Raw genomic sequence first — 10,434 nt, forward strand, 5'->3', positions numbered from 1 at the left:
ATCTGTTTATGGGCACTCCGTTTTTTCCTCCAGATTTTGGCTAATGTAAACAGTGCTGCAATGAACATGCAAATGCAGATGTCATTTCTACTATACCTTTTTGCCTCTCCAGGATATATTCCCAGGAGTGGTATTGCTAAGTCAAATGGGAGCTCAATTTCTAATTTTCTATGAATCGTCCATACTGTTTTCCAAAAGGGCTGAACCAGTCAGCATTCCTAACAGCAGTGAAGGAGAGTCCCTTTCTCCTCACATAAGAACCAACAACGGTTGCTTTTGTTCTTTTAGATGTGTGCCAGTCTCTGTGGTGTGAGAAGATGTCTCACTGTTGTCTTGATCTGCATCTCCCTGATGATCAGTGATGTAGAGCGTTTTCTCATGTGCCTCTTAGCCATTCGGATTTCTTCTTTGAGAAAGTTTCTGTTCATTTCATCACCCCATTTTTTGATGGGGTTGGATGTTTTCTTCTTGTGGAGTTCAATCAGTGACTTGCATATCCTTGATATCAACCCCTTATCGCATGGGTATTGGGTGAATATCCTTTCCCATTTTGTAGACTGTCTTTGTATTTTGGTCACTGTTTCTTTTGAGGTGCAGAAGCTTCTGATTTAAGATAGTCCCATTTTTTATCTTTGTTTTCACTTGCTTGGCCAGTGGATTGTCATCATGGAAGATACCATTAGCTTCAACGTTGTGGAAGGTTTTGCCGACCTTCTCTTCCATGTATTTTAAGGATTCTGATCTGATGTTGAGGTCTTTAATGCATTTTGATCTTACTTTTGTACATGGTGACAGGTGGAGATCTGAGTCCATTTTTTTTTTTTGCATGTAGCTGCCCAGTTTTGACAGCACAATTTGTTCAAAAGGCCTTCCTTGCTCCACTTCACATTTCTTGCTCCCTTATCAAAGATTAGATGATCACATATTTGTCAGTATATTCAACCCTGTTCCATTGGTCTGTGGCTCTGCCTTTGTTCCAGTACCATGATGTTTTAATTACTACCGCTTTGTAGTAGAGTTTGAAGTTGGGGAGGTTGATTCCTCCCATTTTTTCCCCCAAGAATTGCTTTAGCTATTTGTGGGGGCTTATTGTTCTGAATGAATTTCAGGAGTGTTTGCTTCATTTCTTTGAAGATGTCATGGGTATTCTTATAGGGATCGCATTCAATGTGGACAATGCTTTGGGGAGTATTGCCTCTTTGACAATGTTTATTCTTCCAATCCATGAGCAGGGATATCTTTCAATTTCCTCGTGTCCTCTTCTATTTCCTGAAGCAGCGTTTTGTAGTTTTCTTTATACAAATCCTTTACCTCCTTAGTTAAGCTGATTCTGAGATACTTGATATTTTGAGGTACAATTGTGAATGGGATTGCTTTTTTCATGTTGCTTTCTTCTCTCTCATTATTTGTGTATAGGAATGCCGTGGACCTTTGGGTATTGATTTTATAGGCTGCACCTTTACTATACAAGTCTATTGCTTCTAGTAGTTTCTTGGTAGAGGTTTTAGGGTTCTCAAAGTATAGTATCATATCATATGCGAATAGTGAGAGCTTGATTTCTTCCTTTCCTATCTGAATGCCCTTAATATCATTTTTTTGCCTAACCGCAATTGCAAGTATTTCCAGTACTATATTGAACAGAAGTGGAGAGAGTGGGCATCCTTGTCTCATCCCTGATCTTAGAGGGAAGGCTCTTAGTTTATCCCCATTGAGGATGATGCTTGCCATAGGCTTGTGGTAAATGGTTTTGACTATATTGAGGAAAGTCCCTTCTATACAAACTTTGGCCAGAGTTTTCATCATAAACAGGTGCTGGATCTTGTCAAATGCTTTCTCTGCATCTGTTGACATGATTATATGATTTTTAACTTTTCTTTTGTTTATATTATGGATTATGTTGATTGATTTCCAAATGTTAAAAGATCCTTGCATCCCCGGGATGAATCCCACTTGGTCGTGGTGTATGATCTTTTTGATGAGTTGTTGGATTCTATTTGCTAATATTTTGTTGAGGATCTTGGCATCTGTGTTCATTAGGGATATCGGCCTGTAGTTTTCATTTTTAGTGTTGGTGTCTTTGTTTGCTTTAGATATTAGAGAGATATGTGCCTCATAGAAACTGTTCAGGAGAGTTTTTGTTTCTTCAATTTCCTGGAAAAGCTTGAGATGAACTGTCAATAGATTCTCTTTAAATGTTTGGAAGAATTTGCTAGTGAATCCATCTGGACCTGGGCTTTTTTTTGGAAGACTTTTGAATATAGTTTCAATTTCTTTGATATTAATAGGTCTATTTAGGTATTCAGTATCTTCTTGGTTCAACTTTGGGAGATTATAGGAATCCAGAAATGTATCCATTTCTTCTAGGTTCTCTTGTTTCGTGGCATACAGCCTTTCAAAATAGTCTCTGATGATCTTTCGAATTTCTTTGATTTCCATTGTGCTGTACCCCTTTTCATTTCTGAGTCGGTTTATTATGGTTCTCTCTCTTTCTTTGTGAGTCTTGCTAGTGGTTTATAAATCTTGTTTATTTTATCAAATAACCAGCTCTTTTATTGAAATCCAAGTGAGGTAGACCCTTACAAAACTGTTCATGATTCGGTTTCAGTCATACAGTGTTCCAACGCCCATCCCTCTACCCGTGTACATTTCCCACCGCACCTTGGACCCAGAAGCATACTTCTCTCCTTTTCAGCAAGAGTGGGCTAACTGAAGATATTTGCTCTCAGCCTAACAGAACATATAAACACAATGCGGAAATACTTGAGCACCCAAGCTCAGTTGGGATGCAGGAAACCTCTGGAAAAAAACGGAATATGGGAAAAAGTTTCAAAGGAAACAAACAGCACATTAGAAATCTATGGTATGAAGTCAAGAGAAAAAAATTGTCAGAGTTCCTAAAGACCAGGAAGGCAAATTTTATGAAAAAAAAAAGTAATTCAAGAAATCATAGCCAAGAATTTCCCAGAGTTGAAGATTGCAGAGTGCAGGAACTGAGATCCAAAAGCCAGAAGGATTCCAGAGAAAATAGACTCTAATAGAAAATAATAAAAAATACATCATAATCAGAATGGCAAAAGCCAAAGAGAAAGGCAAAATATTAAAAGCAGCAAGATCAAAACAGGAATTTGCATGTGAAGGAAAGTCCATAAGACTCACAACAGATCTATTACATGAGACTCTACGAGACAGAAGAGAATGATGCCAGATGGCAAAATGAATGCCTCATCAAGAATACCTATCCAGCTCAGTTATCACTCAGATTTGAAGGAATGATACAGAGCTTCATTGACGGACAATAGCCCATGAAACAGTTTTGCAGAAATATTTAAGGAGCACTCACAGCTGATGTCTGATCCCCAGCATCTCATATGGTCCTCCAAGCACCACCAGGAGTGATTTCTGAGTGCAGAGCCAGGAGCCCACTGAGCATCACTGGGTATGCCCTCAACCCCTAAAAATTATTTCATTTTATTTCATGATGAATTGATATTTTATTTATATCAAATCTTTGATGTCTACTCAGGTGATTTGTGTGAGGTTGTTGGGACAAAATGGCAACTGGGACAAAAACAGATGGGCTAATGAGACAGCAACATGCCTGGACCAGAGATCACCGAGGTCCAAGCATAGAAGACAGGACTTATGGCCCACCTGGCGCCAGGAGGCCACCAGGCCACATTCCTGCTTCCTCACTATCGACCCCCCTACAGGTATTGGGAGTCAGGCCAAGCACACTGGTTTCAGTAGTCTTGGTTCCCTTTTCCCACCCAAGACAACTTAAAAACCCCCATAGTCTCTCACAGGGCTTGGCTCTACCCCAGCCTCACCCCAGGTTCTTAGAGTCTGTCCGGGAGGGCACCCCAATGAACTCCTATTTCCTTCACTTTATTCAACTCTCTCTGACTGCGCAGGACAGTGTTTCCAATCTATCAATTTGCACCTACAGAAATTTTGACTACAATTTTTAATTTGTTAATACAGATTCTTAAGCACTCTAGAAGATAATGTTTTCTACCAAAAGCTGTTAGGTTAGCCCAGAGAAAGACACTTTGGATCCTACAATTGCAGTTTCCTCTGCTGCCCCAGGGATGTCTCAATTCTGAATCCATGGAACCCTCAACCCAAGACTTCCCTTAGTGATAGCTAACCAACCCTAGCCCAGGCCTCTTTTCCATCCATATAAACCCTCCCTAATACAGAGGCTGGCCTGATGGTCCTCATTTGTCTCTCTAGAGGCCTCAGAGTCCTACCTGGGAAGGGCTCTCTTTCCAACAAACACCATTTCAGCCAAGTTCTCTACATTGACTGTTTCTTCTGTTTCTTGAACTCTTCAGGTCCTTTCAAAAGCTTATATTTCCTTTTTAGGGTAAAATGCATTTTTATATTTTTACAGATTATTCAGATTTCTTTCACGAAAATTTCTTAATTGTTCTCTCCTCACAGTTACTACATTGTGTATTTGTAGAATTTATCTGTTTTGTGTTAATTTAAAATGTATTAGCCAAGAATCTCCATATCCAATCCCCACCATTTCAACAGGCCCAGCTCCACGTTTCCTCTGCTTAATTCCCCCCATCCTGCCCAAGAGAATAATGTCCCAACTGACATCTGCAATGTCCCTAGTGTCCCCTCCCAGTTACTTCTAACCCCGTGTAAACACAGCTCTATCAACAAAAACTCCAGTTTCACTTACTTTGAGCATTTTTTATTTGATTACTTTAGATCCGACATATGAGACACAGCTTAATTTATTTTCATTTTTTCTTCCAAATTTTAATTTTATTAAAACATCATTGTTACAAAGCTATTTATAGTTGGGTTTTTGAGAGAACTTTAAAAAATTAATTGTGGAAGAAGAAACACCTACACACATATAGAGGATGAAAACTAAAACTCCAGAAATACCACAAAATTTTAAGTGACTCTATCACTGTCATCCCATTGATCATGAATTTGCTCTAGTGGATGCCAGTAACATCTCCATTCATCCTAGCCCTGAGATTTTAGCAACCTTTCATTACTCGTTCTTCCCAGGGTAAGGTTCTTTCAGGGTAAGGGAATGAGACCCATCATTGTTACTACATTTGGCATATTGAATATGCCACGGAGAGTTGCAGGCTCTGCGTGTGGGTAGGATACTCTCGGTACCTTGCCAGGTTCTCTGAGAGGGAGAGGTCGAACAGCCGCGAATGTGGTTGCACACTTCCAGGAGTTTTGTTTTATAGTTTCTGGATGGGATTACATGGCACCGGGGGCAGTTTGTGGGTGTGGCAGCCAAGCTAGTGGAAAATGGGGGTCTGGGTGGAGGAGGCCCAGTCTTGATCTAAGCAGGCTTGGAGATATCAGACCTGGGTCCCACACACCTGTGTTCCTCTGCTGGTTCCTTCATGTTTTGTGTTAAGCTTGTCTCAGCCTTGAGCATGGCTGTGTCTGGGTTCTGGAGGTCTTTGGCTGCCGGGGCTCTGCTTGGGGCGGGGAGGGAAACTCAACCCGCCTGCTCCAAGGGACCCCAGCGAAGACAGTCAGGCACGGGGACAAGAGACTCTGCTATTTATAAATGATAAATTTTAAAAAAATTCTTTCAAAACTGTATCATCTTACATTTTCTAGTACAGCAATGGCCAGGGTTCTGATAAGGGTTTGTTCATCAAATACTTGTGATGAAAATTCTTCCTGTGCTGTTTGTCAACCTAGGGGTTATCTAGTCCCTCTAGTAATTGAGTTCTATCCTATCACTGAGCTTGAATGGCAGCAAGAACTCACATATTTCTACACTTTGGGAGAAGGGGAAAAGTAGATATCTTAAAACAAATTAAACCAATTGTATTGAGGTTCTGGAGTTTATAGTACTGTTAACACTTTCCATGGCATCTCCAACACTACACTCAACACCATTTCCCTCCATGAGTGACGAAGGACCCATCCGCCCCATGGTAGCTCAGTTCTGTTGGCAAAATCTTCACTTCTGATGACTTTGACCATTTGATGTTCCCTTATTATGTTTCTTTATTATGTACCTGTTTTTTTTCAAATACCTCCAGCTAAAACATTTCTTATGCCAAAGCAGCTTCAGGTAGGATGGTGTGCTGTTACCCTTCAGTTGTTGGTCCAACCCAGTCTCCATCAGAAGACTCTCTAGTTCTTTTTTGCTATTTATTTATTTGTTTGTTTGTTTTTTATTTAAATTTTATTGAATCACTGTGAGATAGTTACAAGCTTTCATATTTAGGTTACAATCACACAGTGATCAAACACCTATCCCTCCACCAGTGCACATTCCCCACCACCAATATCCCCAGTATAACCACCCCCCCGCCTTTCTCACCCTCTCCCTGCCTCCATGGCAGACAATATTCTCCATACTCCCTCTCTCTCTCTACTTTGGGGCATTATATGGCTTGCAACAGAGACACTGAGAGGTCATCATGTTTGGTCCATTATAGATTTTCGGCTCGCATCTCCCATCCCGACTGATTCTTCCAGCCATCATTTCTTAGTGATCCCTTCTCTATTCCAGCTGCGTTCTCCCCTCCACTCATGAAGGAGGCCTCAGCTATGGGGCAATCCTCCTGGCCCTTGTATCTACTGTCCTTGGGTGTCAGCCTCATGTGATGCTATTCTATACTCCACAAATGAGTGCAGTCCTTCTATGTCTGTCCCTCTCTTTCTGACTCATTTCACTTAGCATGGTACTCTCCATGTCTGTCTATTTATAAGCCAATTTCATGACTTCATCTTCCTAACAGCTGCAAAGTATTCCATTGAGTAGATGTACCAAAGTTTCTTTAACCAGTATTCTGCTTTAGGGAACTTGGTTATTTCCAGATTTTGGCTATTGTGAACAGTGCTGCAATGAACATACAGGCACAGATGTCATTTCTACTGTGCTCTTTTGCATCCTCGGGATATATTCCCAGAAGTGGTATTGCAGGGTCAGATGGAAGCTCAATTTCTAGTTTTTGAAGGATTGTCCATATTGTTTTCCAGAAAAGCTGGACCAGTCGGCATTTCCACAAACCGTGAAAGAGCATCCCTTTCCCCCCACATTGACGTCAGCATTGGTTGCTTTTGTTCTTTTGAATGTCTGTGCCAGTCTCTGTGGTGTGAGATGATATCTCATTGTTGTTTTGATTTGCATCTACCTGATGACTAGCAATGTGGAGCATTTTTTCATGTGCCTTGTGTTTCTTTTTAAAGGAAACTTCTGTTCATTTCTTCTCCCCATTTTTTGATGGGGTTGGAGGTTTTTTCTTATACAATTCTACTAGTGTCTTGTATAGGCAGGATATTAATCCTTGTCAGATGGGTATTGGGTAAATATTCTTTCCAATTCTGTGGGCTCTTTCTGTATTTTTGTCACTATTTCTTTTGAAGTGCAGAAGTTTCTTAGTTTGATGTAGTTCCATTTGTTTATGTGTTGTTTCATCCTTAAAGATACTGTTAGCTTCAATGTAATGGAGAGTTCTGCCTACATTTTCCTCTATGTACCTTGTAGATTCATGTCTGATATTGAGGTCTTTAATGCACTTTGATCTGACTTTTTGCCTGGCATTAGACAGAGGTCAGAGTTCATTGTTTTGCATGTAGCTATCCAGTTTTCCCAGCACCACTTGTTGAAGAGGCTTTCCTTGTTCCACTTCACATTTCTTGCTCCTTTGTCAAAGATTAAGTGGCCATGTATTTGGGGGTCTGTGCCAGGGTATTCAACTCTGTTCCATTGGTCTGCAGGTCTGTTTCTAGCCCAATACCATGCTGTTTTAATTACTACTGCTTTGTAGTAGAGTTTGAAGTTGGGGAAGGTGGTGCCACCCATCTCCTTTTTCTCAAGGATTGCTTTAGATATTCCTGGGGGTTTATTGTTCCATATGAAATTCAGGAGTGTTTTGTCTATTTCTTTGAAAAATGTCATGGGTATACTGATCGGGATCACTTTAAATTTATATAGTGCTTTAGTATTTTGATAATGTTAATTCTTCCTATCAATGAGCAGGGGATGTGAAACCCTCTAGTTCTGTAGGGCATCTGATACTCTGGTTTCATGCACCCAAGGCCAAAAGCAAATAATCTTTGCTTCATCGCCTTATAAGTGATGTCCACTTTTATAAATTAGAAATGTTCTTTTTTATATGGACTTTTTATATGGACTTTTTCCTAAGTCTATCACATTGTGACATTCTCTTGTCAGAGTTGTTCCTGCTTTCACTCACTCGACCAGGTGCTCTCATCAGTCAGCTCAGGCAGGATCAAAAAGAAAGTCTGACATGGAGGGCTATTGGTTGGAGGTCTCACAAGGTGCAGGAGTGACAGAGATGAGCAAAGTAAATAAATAAAGGAAGTGTATTGGGGTGCGCTTCCTGGTGGTCCTTACCGGTCCTTGGTGAGGCTGCGGTAGAATGGTGCCCCGGGAAAGGCTAAGTGGGATTTTATCTTGTCTTGGGCAGGAAAAGCGAGTAGGGGTCAGTGGGACTGATGCATCTGATATAGCCTTTTGTCATCCTTGGGACCATGTGCGGAAGCATGGAATGCAGGCTGGGAGCATCTGGGTACAAGAGGGCCAGAGTCATGACTTCTGTGCTGAGACCGAGAGATCTCTGCCTCCCGGAATGTTGCTATCCCATCAGCTGATCGCTATTTGGACACTGACGGAAACGGCACCATTGACATCCCAGAGTTTTTGACTATGATGGCTAGAAAAATGAAAGACACAGACAGTGAAGAGGAAATTCGTGAAGCATTCCGAGTGTTTGACAAGGATGGTAATGGCTACATCAGCACTGCAGAGCTCCATCACATCATGACAAACTTAGGAGAAAAACTAACAGACGAGGAAGTAGATGAAATGATCAGAGAAGCAGATATTGACGGGGATGGACAAGTCAACTATGAAGAATTCGTACAGATGATGACTGCAAAATGAAGACCCACTTTCAACTTCTTTATCCCCCCTCCCTCTAGAAGAAACAAATAGAATCTTTTACTTACCTCTTGCAAAAAAAATTCATTTACTCATTCTGTTTCTATATAGCAAAACTGGATGTCAGAAGTACCTTCTGTCCACACACACACCAAAATCTGCATGTTTGGTTGGTGATCCTGTCCCCTAAAGATCAAGCTACACGTCAGTTTTCCAACATAAATACTTGTACTACCTTAACGATAAGGAAGCACTTAGTGGACCCGCGCAGTTCCATTTGTTAATGATTACAACACTGAAAAAAAAAAATAGGATCGCTATTTGGTCCAAACAAACCTTACAGAATGTACATCGGAAAACAAATCGATTTGGTTTTCAAAACAGTTGAAAACAAAGCTGTTTTGAAAACAAAATAGTTTAGGTCTTTTTGTTTGGTATATGAGTCCTAAGTAAAACTTTCAACAATCCTGCCAGCAGTAACTGTTATAAAATTTTTCAATTATTCAGGATTGGTGCTGATAGCTTAGTGTGGAAATATCAAATTCTTTTTCATTAGTGAAGCACCATCCAAATCTAGTTTTACTCTTGATCTTCTCTATATGTGACATATCCCACTCTAAGTCAATTTTGATTTTTTTTCCCTCACCCTTCACTGGGCCGGACCCTCTAGGTTGGTCACTGTCTGCATTTAGTCTCTCATTCAGGGCTGCAGCTCAGATTATTTACCAACATGCCAATGGTCACAAGAGTCACTGCTCTTTCTGTGCTTTTCCTGATATAATTGCAGCTTTCCTTATTCCCTCCCCCTGACTTCACATGTTACCAAACAAGCAGAGACAACCTGAATCTCCTAAGCTCCTGTCATCCTGCTCACTGGTCTGTCAGGTTGTCTTGGAATTTAAAGATCTGAAATCATGGAGAGGGAAGGAGAGAAGACACTGCAAAGCCTGCAATGCGGTAACTATATCTCGCTTTATTCCACAATAGTGCAAACTCATTATCTTTTGTGTTACAGTCTGAATATACATTACTTGAATGTAGTTTATTTATTTATTTATTTATTTTTATTGAATCACCAGGAGAAACAGGTACAAAGTTCTCATGTTTGAGCTGTGGTCATACAATGATCACATACCCATCTCTTCACCAGTGCACATTTTCCACCACCAAAACCACCAATGCCCCCCTCACCCCCCCTCATTCAAACCCTTCCCCTGCCTGTGTGGCAGACAATTTCCAAAATACACTATCTCTACTTTGATGACATTCAATATTTTGACCCCAGTACCACTATTATTATTTGGAATTTTCCCACCAGCACTTGAACCTGCCGAAAAGGCGGTGCTAGACAATTTGTTTTGTATTGCTTGTTAAGATGTCTCGTGACCGTGCACTCTTGGAATTCTAAAATTTTAATAACTAGGGTCTGGAGAGATCTCTGCAGTGACTGCTTGGTTCTGAGGTTCATTTAGTGTGTCTCTGGACCATGGCCCTTAGGGAGCTTAGTAAGCAGCCAGGGG

At 40.7% G+C, this 10,434-nt stretch overlaps 1 protein-coding gene across 1 annotated transcript; it reads left to right on the forward strand.

Annotated features, from left to right (window-relative positions):
* Nucleotides 1-3,551: 3,551 nt before the first annotated feature.
* LOC101543973 (calmodulin-like) lies at nt 3,552-8,940 on the forward strand. The gene is made up of 2 exons (XM_055124273.1): nt 3,552-3,618; nt 8,622-8,940. The coding sequence occupies exons 1-2, from the start codon at nt 3,552-3,554 to the stop codon at nt 8,915-8,917; spliced, it is 363 nt and encodes a 120-aa protein (XP_054980248.1). The 3' UTR covers nt 8,918-8,940.
* The last annotated feature ends 1,494 nt before the right edge of the window (nt 8,941-10,434 follow it).

Source organism: Sorex araneus, chromosome 2 (assembly GCF_027595985.1).
Source record: "Sorex araneus isolate mSorAra2 chromosome 2, mSorAra2.pri, whole genome shotgun sequence".
Classification (NCBI taxonomy): Eukaryota; Metazoa; Chordata; class Mammalia; order Eulipotyphla; family Soricidae; genus Sorex; species Sorex araneus.

Coding starts and splice junctions, on each gene's coding strand:
- LOC101543973 (XM_055124273.1), top strand. CDS start 3,552: ATGGCAACTGGGACAAAAACAGATGGGCTAATGAGACAGCAACATGCC. Junction 3,619..8,621: donor CTGGACCAGAGATCACCGAG/GTCCAAGCATAG, acceptor CTATCCCATCAG/CTGATCGCTATTTGGACACT.